General features: G+C 46.8%; 1 protein-coding gene across 1 annotated transcript; it reads left to right on the plus strand.

The window, feature by feature from the left end:
* The first annotated feature begins 1,918 nt into the window (after positions 1-1,918).
* LOC131317435 (uncharacterized) lies at positions 1,919-2,679 on the plus strand. Its single transcript, XM_058346989.1, has 3 exons — positions 1,919-2,049; positions 2,137-2,194; positions 2,287-2,679. Exons 1-3 carry the CDS (start codon positions 1,919-1,921, stop codon positions 2,677-2,679), a joined length of 582 nt encoding a protein of 193 aa, XP_058202972.1.
* Positions 2,680-12,995: the final 10,316 nt, after the last annotated feature.

Below are 12,995 nucleotides of genomic sequence, written 5' to 3' on the forward strand. Positions count from 1 at the left end.
TTGGATCTTATCAAACTGAGGTGGAATTTCATGTGGTGAGCATCCCTGCTTCTTTCAACTTGTTGCTAGGAAGGCCCTGGCTGCATCGACCAGATATCATGGCTGTACCCTCCACCCTTCATCAGAAAATTCATTTGGGACTTGAGACAGGAATGCTCACTATTCACAGAGACTCTGGCATCCGCGCACCTACTGAAGACAATGCCCCACTTTTGGAAATCCAACATGGGGAAGAAGACATTGCTCTGGGAGGGTTTTCATTGGATACCTCCAATGCTGTCTTTTCGGTCAGGATTGATGATGATTTTGTCATTAGCAATGTCGCCATAAAGATAATGTTGAAGATGTCCTACATGCTAGGTCTAGGATTAGGAAAGAACCTGCAAGGACCTGCAAAGTTTGGGGCACGCGGAACCCTCATGCGCACCACCGGCCTTGGTTATTTGTCCTCAGACGGTAGTAAAGTGAACAAGGGAGACAAATTGTAAGACTATTTTGTTAAAGAGAAAGCGAAACAGGTCTACCAAGGTTAGCCAGAACCGTTTTGGGATAAGGAAACTAATACTCTACTGCCAGGGTTCAAGGTATTTGCCAATGATGTTTGGCCGGAAATTGAAGAAGAATTCGAGGTTGCCAAGGAACAGGGGAAACCAACTGATTGGATTGAGGTCTTTAATATGGAGAGTCTAGCGGTCCTGTTCAAGGAGGACGAACCAATGGGTACAGTCATGGAAGCTGAAGTATTGATGTTGGGACAGGAGGTCCCCGAAGACCCAACTTTACTCATCATGGATGCCACAGGAGATTACAAAAACTGGACTTTCATACCAAGTGCAACGTACCAAGGGTCTGATTCTGAATCCGAGTCTAAATCTGAGTCTTCTAAGTCTTTTGAGTCTGTTGAGTCTGAGTTGGTGCCTTTTGGCCCCACTACTCATGGTCTATACTTTAAATTTGAGTCTGCCCATGTGTATGTGCCCCCGAGGCCTTTGCTAATAATGAAATAAATGAATCTGATTCCGCTTACTTCCCTGATTTTGTAATAAATTGTGTCGACCCTGATGATGAATGGATCGATTTCGATGGGGACATCCCTAAAGAAATCCGATCCCTAGTCGAAAGAGAAGATGAAAGGCATGCTCAACCTGTAAAAGAAGAAGTTGTTTTAATAAATTTGAGAGATGAAGGGAATCCCCAGATGATTCAAATCGGTTACGTGCTATCCGCAGAAGAGCGTCAAGCTCTCATAAGTTTGCTGAATGAATTCGAGGATGTTTTCGCATGCTGACATGCCCGGAATCGATCCCGAAATCGTAGAACACCGGATTCCTTTTCATACCAATGCAAAACCTGTAAAGCAGAAATTGAGATGCATGAGTCTTGATTGGGTGCTTAAGATAAAAGAAGAGGTCACCCAACATATCAATGCAGGATTCCTAATAGTAACTGAATACCCTCACTGGGTCACAAACATCGTTCTAGTCCTTAAATAGGATGGAAGAATTAGGGTCTACGTTGATTTCAGGGATCTTAACAAAGCGAGTCCGAAAGATGACTTCCCATTACCGCACATTGATGTACTGGTTGACAATACCACTGGGCATGCTTTACTTTCCTTCATGGACGATTTTTCAGGATACAACCAAATCCTCATGGCCCCAGAGGATCTAGAGAAGACCACATTTGTCACTGATTGGGAAACTTTTTGCTATCGGGTAATGCCTTTCGGGCTAAAGAATGCAAGAAAGCTTTTGAGGCAATTCGAACTTATCTGCAAAATCCACAAGTATTAATGCCCCTTATATCAGGAAAACCTTTGATCCTATACTTGTCAGTCACTCCGTCTTCTATGGGGTGTATGCTGGCATAGGAAGGAGATGATGGCGTTGAAAAGGCTGTTTACTAGCTGAGCAAAAAAATGGTCGGATGTGAGGAGCGTTATACCCCGCTAAAGAAGACGTGTTGGGCACTCGTCTGGGTTTCCAAGAAGTTAAGGCATTATATGCTAGCCTATCCAGTAAGGCTAATTTCTCGAATGGATCCCCTCAAGTATCTATTTGAGAAACCGGCCCTTACGAGAAGGATGGCATGATGGCTACTAATGTTAACATAATTTGAATTAAAGTACGTTACCAGGAAGTCCATAAAAGGAAGAGCTGTTGCTGACTTCTTAGCCGACTACCCAATCGAGGAGGTGAAGATGTTGAATTTAAGTTCCCTGATGAAGATATAATGACCTTAGCCGAAGAAGTTTGGAAGCTGTACTTTGATGGCACTGCTAATTAGAAAGTGTTTGGAATTGGCGTGTTGCTAATATCACCCAACGGATCTCACATTCCGCTCGCATTCAATCTAAATTTCGAGGTCACCAACAATCAAGCAGAATACGAGGCTTGCATTGTATGTATGGAAGCAGCAATCGAAATCGGCATAGAAAAATTGGAAGTAGTAGGGGATTCCAACCTGGTAGTGTCACAAGCCAACGGCGACTGGAAAGTCATAGAAGAAAAGCTAAAGCCGCATCATCAAGACCTTGAGGATCTCATCCCTCATTTCAACAAGGCAACTTTTACTCATATACCAAGGCTCAAGAATCAATTTGTGGACGCCTTAGCAACGCTTGCATCCATGGTTGAAATTCCCATTGGTGTGAAGTTGAGGCCAATTGTGATCGAATAAAGGGACACACCAGTATAACAGCATGTCATGGTCGCTGACGAGCCTGAAGATGGTCGCCCTTGGTATTATGACATTTGGAGATTCGTGGAAAGAGGAGAATACCCCATTGAAGCAAGCAAGAAAGACAAAGTCGCTCTCCAGAGAATGGTAGCTTAGTACATCATTTGCGGAGGAAATCTATACCAGAGGTCGCACATGCACAAGTTATGCATCCATGGTGCAGAGACAAAAAGGGTAATGGAAGAAATCCATGAAGGTGTGTGTGGTCCTCACATAAACGGCATGATGCTCACCAAGAAGATCCTCAGGCAGGGATATTTCTAGTCCACCATGGAAACAGAATGTGTGAAATACGTACGGCGATGTCACAAATGCCAGATTCATGCCAACCTCACGCATGTCCCACCATCTGAACTGCATCAATGACCTTGCCATGGCCTTTCTCAGTATGGGGAATCGACATCATCTGAAGGATTGTGCTAGCGGCGTCTAACGGTCACAAGTTCATTTTGGTGGCCATTGATTACTTCACAAAATGGGTAGAAGCTGCTTCTTATGCCACTTTAACCGCAGTACAAGTTGCTCACTTCATCAAGCAAAATGTCATCTACCGGTATGAAGTCCCTCAGGCATTCGTGTCTGACAATTGGGTTCATTTCAAGGGACGAGCCAGGGAAGTCTTGGACGAATTCCAGATCCAAGTACACAAGTCAACAACCTACAGGCCATAGACCAACGGAGCCGTGGAAGCTAGGGTTGGCAATGGGTCGGGTAGGGGGTGGATACCACTATCTCCGTCCCCGATCCCCGAATCCAAATCTATCCCCATCCCCATCCCCTCCCCGATCCCCACCGGGGAATTAGTTTTACCCTCCATCCCCTCCCCAAACGGGGAATCGGGGATCCAACTGGAACCACAGGCAAAATTGATATTCTTAATCCGGTATCCCTCCTGCAACAAGACACCAAGAACAAACAACACACGTAAAGCTCTTTAAAGCTTCGTTTCTTAGTCTCTCAACACGACGCTATTTCATGAGTTTCCGACGTGAACAATATTTATCAGACGTGAACAATATTTATCTGACTAGAACTATCGATTTGAGCTCTTTTTTCTACTAATCTTCTATCCGTTGTAAGTGAATTCAATTACTTCTATGTTAATTGACAGTGAGATTTAGTTTCTTTCTTTCCTCCTCACTTATGTATATATAGTACTCCTATATAATTTTCATTTATGTATATAACTTATTATATATATATATATATATATATATATATATATATATACACACACACACAAACAGGGCGGGGATGGGGTGGGGACAGACTCATACCCATCCCCTACCCGTTCCCCATTTTTTTTAAAAAATTATCCCCATCCCCTACTCGATACCCGAAAAATCCCCGAATCCCCAATCCATTTGGGGCGGGGAATGGGACGGGGCGAGGCGGCCGAGATTGCCATCCCTAGTGGAAGCAGCTAACAAAACAATCAAAGCCATTTTGGAAAAAAAAACCATTCAATCCGCAAGAGATTGGCATGAGCAGTTGCCGCTAGCTTTATGAGGGTATCGCACGTCCGTACGTACATCAACAGGGGCAACCCCTTACTCTCTGTTCTACAGTATGGAAGTTGTACTTCCCATTAAGCTAGAAGTTCCATCTCTTCGAACTATGATCGAGTGTGAGGTCCAAGAGGCAGAATGGTTAAACAATCGATTTGAAGAGCTCATGTTGTTTGACGAACGCCGGTTGAGGGCTCTCTATCATATTCAAGGGTATCAGAAGAGAATTGCGCACGCGTTCAATAAAAAGGTGAAGCCTAGGGACTTGTCAGAAGGCGATAAGGTTTTAAAGGAAATCCGCGCACCATTTTACGATCCACGTGGAAAGTTCCGACCAAGTGGTCCGGGCCATACATCATCAAGACCATCCTGTCCGGAGGAGCTACATAGCTCATTGACTTGGACGGGAACGAATTTTCAACTCTAGTAAACCTGGATCAGCTTAAGCGTTATTATCCCTGAGAGAAGCTTGATGGGCTAAAAACCGCAAAGGGCAAGCAGTCCCCGGAAAAAATTAGAGCAAAAGCCTGCTAGGTTGAAAACCCGCAAGGGCATCCTTGGCAAAAATTAAGGCGTATAATGGATGAGCTCGCTAGGCTGAAAACCCGAAAGGGCGGTACTAGGCAAAATTTAGAGCGCAAAAGGAGAGTATCAAAACTAGAGCGAACCCTATCCTGAACTACGTTATGACCTGATTCCTTTGCTATAAGGATACGTAGGTAGCCTTACTCTGAGGCCCGGTCATGATAAATCAAAATAAAAATCCAGGTTGTGAGAGTTCAAAGCACTGAATCAAAGAGAAGGAAACCCTCCACGACTCATTTTATTACGATAACTGCTTCTAATACATAAGGCTGAGCATGACTTTTGAAAACAAAAAGTGCAACATGATGAAAACTGGTCCACAATTTATTCCATGGCCAGGGTAGTAGGATTGAGTCAGTTTCCTTGAGCCCCAGCCCTCGCAGCAATATCCCTCCTGAGCCACTTCCGGTAGCTCTCACGAACCATCATAGATGGGTAAGGCTGCCCATCGGTCACCTCGCGAGTCCTCCAGAATTGCTGATAGTTGCAAAGAACGGAGTGACGAAAGAGGGGCAAAACGACATCTACCACAACCTCTGTAGGGGCCTCTTGTCTAAGGCCAAGCTGACACTGAATCCGGTAGGGAATATAGAAAGTGAAAGCCTCCAAACAAGCAAGGACGACCCACTGGGGGCCCATAAAGTGCACTGTCATAGGTGGAAGGTCTAGCCATAGTCACCTCCAAGAAATGGTCTCAGCTCGCAGGCGCCTAAAAAAGTTGGCCCACTCCGGAACTCGTCTGTCCGCAAACTCAAAGCATTGTAGGGATAGTAGCCTAGCCTCATATGCCCAATTTCCAGGGGGGATGGTCAGCACGTTCGCCTTATTGCAAAGCCAAATCGGCAAAAAGAGAGGAAAACGAGTAAGAAACCATAGAAAGCTAAACCGAGCACTGAGGTAAAATGAGAATGTGAGAAAAACTCAAAAAAAAAGAGCTGAGTAAAAAGCCAACCTGTAGAAGGAGAGGACTACCCCCGAAAGTCTCAGTCTCTCCGGAGCGAAACTTGTCCAAACCCATCAGTGTCTCAGCCAAGATCATTGGAATCACGTCCTTTTGAGCCTCAATCTGAACGGCAATGCTGACCAATGCCGAGCTAGCATGGCCGACAGAGGGCACAAGGAGGTAAGCTGCAAGTAGGCACATGCAAAGGGCAGTCATGCGCTAGTTTGATAGGTTATGTCTGCAAGATCACCGGGAGGAGAGAACATCTCAATGAGCCGCATCACGTTGAGATGACCATCGCTGACTAAGTAGCGGGAAGCACCGCCACTCAATCCAAGGACCGTGGCCAAGACCTTGTAGACGCTCTCATATACAGGAAGGATGATGACTTCTCCAAAGCCGAAGCCGCCAAGGTAGGCATGAAACTCCTCCACGGTAGGACAAAACTCTTACTTGCCAAAATGGAACACGCAGACCTCGAGATCCTAAAAACTCGTGGCTGCCCTCAAGAGCTCGAGGAGAAGACAGATGTTGCGAAGGTACCTCATGGAATAGAGACCATGAGCCCAGAAGTTGAGCCAATCGACACCCTCCATTGAAACCAACCATGGGCGGAGTGAACCGGTGAGCGAAAGGGCCATTGGGAGGAAGACAAAGCTTTAGAAGAATGAGAGTTGAGTGGGATGGAAAGAATTTAAAGTTGAGGGCCTGAATTTATAGGGAGGGTGGCGGAAACAACTTCAACTTTCAAAGAGCCTTGGGTCTCAAAAGTGCAAATTTTCTATGAGTCTTGCATAGGAAAAGGCTTGGTCATAGCATGGAAGTACAATGCAGACATGCATTGGCTTTGAAACGCCATTGCACAGGTCAAATTTCAACCATCGTGCAATCTGCCTTGGGAAACAGTAAAATGAAGACTTTCAGGAAATAACCACATGCGGCATAATGGAGCAACGCGCGGTATACTAAAACCAGGAAATCAGCACGATGTAGCATTGATACCCCGTGGAACCTTATGTCATAATGCACGGCGTTTTGAAGAAACGCACGACATACTATGTCTATATTTTTACAGTTTTTGACAACAAAGGTTTGGAATGGATTCGAGGCATTTTGGGACATCACCAACCACCAAAACACACTCCGACAAGTACAAGGGACTTCAGGGATGTTTCGCTTCAGGTCAACTCTCAAAATTCGAAGTCATAGTACACAAAGTCAACAAAATCCCGTTTTCAAGCCGCATCAAAGTGTCAAATCACGTTTTAAGCCATTTCAAATCATTCATTTGAGTCACATAGGTCATATTGGTCGAAAGTGACTTAGTCCAAGTTCTAGCTCGAGTCCCCGGTCAAAATTTGAAGTTGTCGCCTTTTAAAGTCAACGTTTTCTTAGTTTTCGAGTGTGTCCCAAGCATAAGGTCAAACTTTCAAGTCGCATATCAAGCTTTGAGGGTTGCTATTGTCATATGTAGTCATGTTTGAGCCTGCAACAAGGGCATTTATGTAAATTCTCATATGTAGCATCAATTTTAAAGTTCATTCTATTACTCCTTTGATTTCTATTCCTTTGTCAATATATTTTCCATTGTAAACCATGTATTGGACTCAGTTTTATGATCTATGGCTAGTTGTACATTCTAGTGAGCGTCTTAGTTAATCAATTCTCGTTGAACAGTAGCAATAAAGGAAATTGAATGACAAAAGACAATGGAAGAACATTTTCTGTACGTATATACAGTCCCAAAGGCATCCATGAGTCGAAGTACATAACAAAATGAAGCATGCAGGTTTGATGCTCAAAATCCTACCTACCAGGGACAAACAGGCACCCCACAAAAGGAAGCACGCAGGCTCCACCAAAAGGCAAAAAATGAAAAGAGGAAAAACTCTATCCTCATCTCCATCCTCGTCCTCCTCAGAGACCTCCTCCTCTGCCTCGGAGCTAGCAACCTCTTGGGTATGAGTGACCCTGGGCACAGTACTCCCAAAAGTATCCTCCAGGTCAATGTCCGTAGGCTCCTCAGTCTCGTCGGAAACGGCGATAGGCTCCTCCTCGGTACCACTGGAGTGTCACTGTCTCTTCGATGGCCTATCCTCATGAGAGCCAGTAGAAGAAGCCTATTGCATAGGCATGCAAACAGACTTGCGACGTAGCCCTCGTGAAGCCCCTCCTCCAGCCTGCAATAACATAACATTCATATGCATTTGCATCATAATCATGGATAAGGGTAATGAAAGTGGGATAAATGGCTAAGATTCAAGGGTTTACCATTGTCCCTCCGACGCGAGTTAGTACCGATGGGGAATGGCCCATGGCATATTGCCGCACAAGCTGCTCCAGGCCCATCTTGGCCACCGCCATCTCCCTAGCATATTCCGAAGTCACCTACGCAATGAAAAAGTTAATTGGGACGTGCAGTGACAATAGCCAACACGCAAAAGGAATAAAAGCATGTAGTACCTGAGCGAGGAACTCCGGAGGCTCAACTACAGGGTGTGGAATCTTTACCACGCCAGGGACTCCCTGAGCAGTCACCATGTCCACTGTCTAGGAAAGTGCGAGCAACCTGGCTCTGCTCTGGCTTGCTCGATCCCCTTGGCCTCCACCTCCTCTTCCTCCATCTCCTCTTCTTCCTCCCCTCTTTTACCACGACCACCACCTCGCGCCTACTATTGTGCCTTCCAATCAGCGCGCATCTCAAAGCTCCTCATCAGGTACTAAGACCTGTACTCTACATAGTTGGCGCCAGCCTGAAACAGTGGCTCCAGCTGAAGATCCGGCTGCGTGAACAACTCAACCTCCTCCAACGTGTACTCGCTCGTCCTCTACACAAAAGAAAGGAGTGGTCCAGGAACCAAGAAAGTGTCTAGCCCTAGCGATTGACGTGATACTCGGTCGCCCAAGTACCACTGCCAACCGTAAGGAGACTCCAAAAGCACTCTCCCTCTCGGCACTTCCCTACTTCGAGCCAGTACAGGATGTTAAATTCTATCCCAGATACGCCAGTACACCTGCGGTCAAAAGCGCAAGATATTAGTGTGCTGACGAAAAGTATGAATTAAGCAGTCAAGGAAGCATAGGTACCCGGTTAGGACGCAACTTGTCCATGTACAACCAATAGGCATTCAGGTCGCCCTTTCCTTTCTTCACTCCTCGGTACTTCTTTGACCAACGGAGCGCTCGAGGAAGTATCACGTCGCTGGGACACGACGTCGCGAGAGGGTACATGTCCAGTACCTCGTACGTCCAAAGCTGTAAAGTTCGAAGCTAGCATCACCACAGGGTATACTAAGGCTAATGAGAAGCTAACTAACAGTAAGGGAAAAACAAGGTTTCGAGCTATACCTCCCAAACTCGCCAGTAGCCACCGAAACTTTTCCCCACTCCTCGGGAAAGAGACCCTATGAAGGCGTAGCACGTCCCCAAAGCTGCGCCACCCCAATCAAAACGAGCTATCTCTCCAATGTTCCTCAACGTTGGCAGGAAAGAGAGGTGTACTCGATTGCGCCTGTTAGGAAACAGAGATGCACCGAGCATGTACAACAAGAAGCACCGCGCCATCTACTCCTCCTAAACCCTATCCTCGGGAGGCTCCTTCCAAAAGTCCAGAAGTTGAGCATACGGAGCATCCCCCTTCTCTGCCCTCAACACGTATCCCAAGAGACGCCTCTGCAAACTCAGGTCTCTCCCTGCCACAGTGTCGTAGGGACTAGGGTCACCTCTGACCTCAAATCGGTGATCGCCGAGAAGTCCAAAGGCGTCACCGTCATCTCACCAAAAGAGAAGTGGAACGAATTTGTCGTATCCCACCACCTCTCGGCAAGAGCCCTCACCACCTGGTGATCATTTCTCGCCCGCGTCAGAATACTGACAAACTCTCCAAAACCTGTCTCCCTCACTATACCCTTCACCGCCTTCGAAAGCCTTTCCCAAAATTTTGGCACGTTAGCCGCACCACCGTAGCATGAGATCGTTCTTTCCTGTGGCAATAAGGAAATAAGATTCAATAAGCAAACATGATATTCAATGAGTAGGAAATTAGGAAGCATAGTACATTGCACTAAAATGCAAGGGTTAAAGCATAAATCATCTTGTCGCACAAGTGCTGCCATGGGTCCCTCAGGACCAAGGCCTCGTTGTAGGCAATCCTCTCTGGTCTGTAAGCGTCCAGCAGCAAAGGCACCATCATGTGCCGAAGAGGCCTGTACTCTGCCTCGCCAAAAGCTCTGTGGCTCCCAAGGACAGCCGTCGCCTCATCTACAACACTCTTCTGAGGAACCCCTTCCCTCTCAGCCTCCTCCTCACCTCGTGACTCCCTGGCGGCCCCAGCCTCGAGCTCTGCCTCGAGCTCCCTCTCGCGAGACTGAGCAAGGCCTCCGCTAGCCTAGGCACTCCTCGTAGTGTCTCCACCAAGTCCTGAAGGGACGCCGCCTCTAAGTAGTCGCCCATTCCAATAGGCTGCGACGACCTTGCACCCGCGCCACTACCTACGAACATGGCCGGTGTTTCTTGCTCCTCCACCGGCTCTTCCTCAACAACAGGGGTCTTCCCTAAATCAGCCTGAGGCACCCTCACGGGAGAGTCCTCCGTCTCCTCTTCTGCCCTATCCGAACCACCACTGTGGGCCTCCGTGGCCCTCTCCTCCAAATCACAAACAACCTTCGACCGGCCTGAGGCCACATCTTCGCCCCTCGGCTCCATTGCACCTGAGCCCTTCACGCCTTGGCCATCACCGGCCAACCCTCCACTGTTACTACCGTCGCTGCCCGCCACGCCAACTGAGGCCGCAGCCTCCTCGGCCATGGCCACCAGAATCAAAACCCCCATGGACTCTAGAACATCCTCGATCACCGCGTCATTCTCCGTGGGGACCGGGGCTGGTGTAACCTCGACCCTTGGTGGTTGATCACCACCGAGCATGTCGATATCATCCATGATCAATATAAGAGAGAGATAGAGAGAGAGAGAGATGATCAAGAGAGAGAGCCGAGATAGAGAGAGCTGATCGAGAGAGAGAGAGAGACGTTGAGAAAGAAAGAGAGAGGAAAAAGAGAAACGAGAGAGAAAGAGGGCGCGAGAGAGAGAATTTCGAATGGTGGGGCGTACTGTGTACACCTCACCCGTGTATACCTCTTATCAAACCGGTTCGTCTGGAATTAAAATTTGGATTGGGTTCAAAACCCATAGCCCCACATGGCATTTTTCCTAACACGCACGGTATATCGAACCAGCATACAGAATTATTGGGTCCTGAACCTTGTTCAAAGCTTATTAGGGTTTATCAAATTCATTTTTGGGCCCCATGCCTATTTGATGGTCTGATTTTCAAAGCTCGAACTGGAGTTATTGCACCGCACGCCATTCCGTAGCTATGCACGGCGTTCTAGTTTATTTCGACGGTCAGAATTTCGAGAACAGTTTCATGGTGATTAGGAGTGTGATGCTTCAAGTATTTGAGGCTCCGTGCAGGAATGGAGAAGAAAAGCCAACAAGCAAATGAGAGAAAAGGGGACTTTTCATTTCATAAAACCGGGGTAACCTCTGAAATTTTCATTACATTCAAAAGAAAAAAAAAGAGAAAAGAGAAAAGAGATAGCATAAAATCCTACTACTTCCTACTGCCCCCTTTCTTTTTCTTCTTCCTTGTTCTCAGTCGCTCCCCTCGCCGAACGCGTCATTTGCCCCATCCGAACGGTCATCCGAGCCGTTCGGATTCCCCACGAAATCCTTAACGGTATCATCAGACCTGCGCTCCGGAGCATACTCAGGGTCGTGCTTATCATCCAGTTGGTCGAAGGCGACGTGTTAAAGATTGGAGACTGCACGACGGAGGGTGCGGATGGTGGTGATAAGCCTCGCAATTTGTCTGCTAAGTTGTTCGATTTCCTCTCGATAGAAGGCCATTTCAGCCTTGGGGGAGATCACCCGTGCCACCAAGCTACTATCCGCCATGCTCGAACGATCCGTTTTTGAGAAATGAAGGAGGAGATGAAGAGACTAGAGAGTCTTTGGTAAGTGGTGCATAGAATGAGGCACATTTGTCCTTATAAAGGGATGATGGCAATCAAAAGGGCATGCCTGTATTAATGGGCACCCTTAAACCAACCGACTGTTCTTGGAAATCGAAGAGTTGCATGGGAAGTTGAACACCGCGCGATACCATGCTCAACCGCACGGCATTATGGTCTCACAGGATTAAATCGTTTTTCTTGGAAAATGATCAACCCAGCCGCCAATATCCTCCTCGGGAATCAAATATTCCAGCCACCTTGCAGTAAAGTCTGTTAGAATGTTGTGCCTTGGTCAAAGGATTAATTTTCATCCTCCGGGACTCGTCAAACTTTTCGTCCTCTGGGACTCGTCAAATTTTCGTCCTCCGATACTCGTCAGATTCTTGTCCTCCGGGACTCGTTGAATTTTCGTCCTTCGGGACTCGTCGAATTTTTATCCTCCGGGACTCATCAGATTTTTGTCCGGGACTCGTCGAATTTTGCCTTTCGAGGGCTCGTCTCAAATTTTGCTTCGAATTTTAGTCCCTTGAGGGTTCGTCTCGAATTTTAGTCCCCTGTGGACTCGTCTCGAATTTTTCACGAATTTTGCGACACTTGTGTAGACACCCCAATTTGGACTTGTCAAATTTCCTTAATTTGTGGCCCTGAGGCTCCCCGATGATGAATATGGATCTGAACAAGCCATGTACCAATTGAGACGTTGCTCCTTACAGGAAATGGCCAAAATCATTCCCAAGCGCTTTGAAGCAGCCCCAAGCGCTCCAAACTGTTTTCCAAAAACCACTGGCCTGGCTCACTCTCAAGCGCTCGAGAGTGAAGTCCCAAGCGCTCGCGATCACTCCCGAGCGCTCGAGACCTCTCCCAGTGCCCAATGGGTGAAGAAGATTCCCACTATCCATGCAAGCCATCATTGCATTCCCTTTGAACCGGCTGAGGTGAGTCAACACTCAACCTCAGTCAAAAAGGATATCAGCTGAAAATTTCTTTCTTTAAAAAAAAGGGGAGGGTTTTCTTTCAAAATGATTTCATTTTTCAAAACCATGGGTTATATGCTCTATATATATACCTGGTTTTTCTGCTGAAATGGGGGATTATCTCTCTCTAAAATTCCTCCTCTTCTCTCTTTCTTGTTCAAAAGGAAAAAGTCTCAAAAAACCAAAACTTCTTTCCCAACTTCAAAGGTCTTTTCCAAAATCATCAAGGAAA

The sequence above is a fragment of the Rhododendron vialii genome, chromosome 2a, assembly GCF_030253575.1.
Source record: "Rhododendron vialii isolate Sample 1 chromosome 2a, ASM3025357v1".
NCBI classification, from domain to species: domain Eukaryota; kingdom Viridiplantae; phylum Streptophyta; class Magnoliopsida; order Ericales; family Ericaceae; genus Rhododendron; species Rhododendron vialii.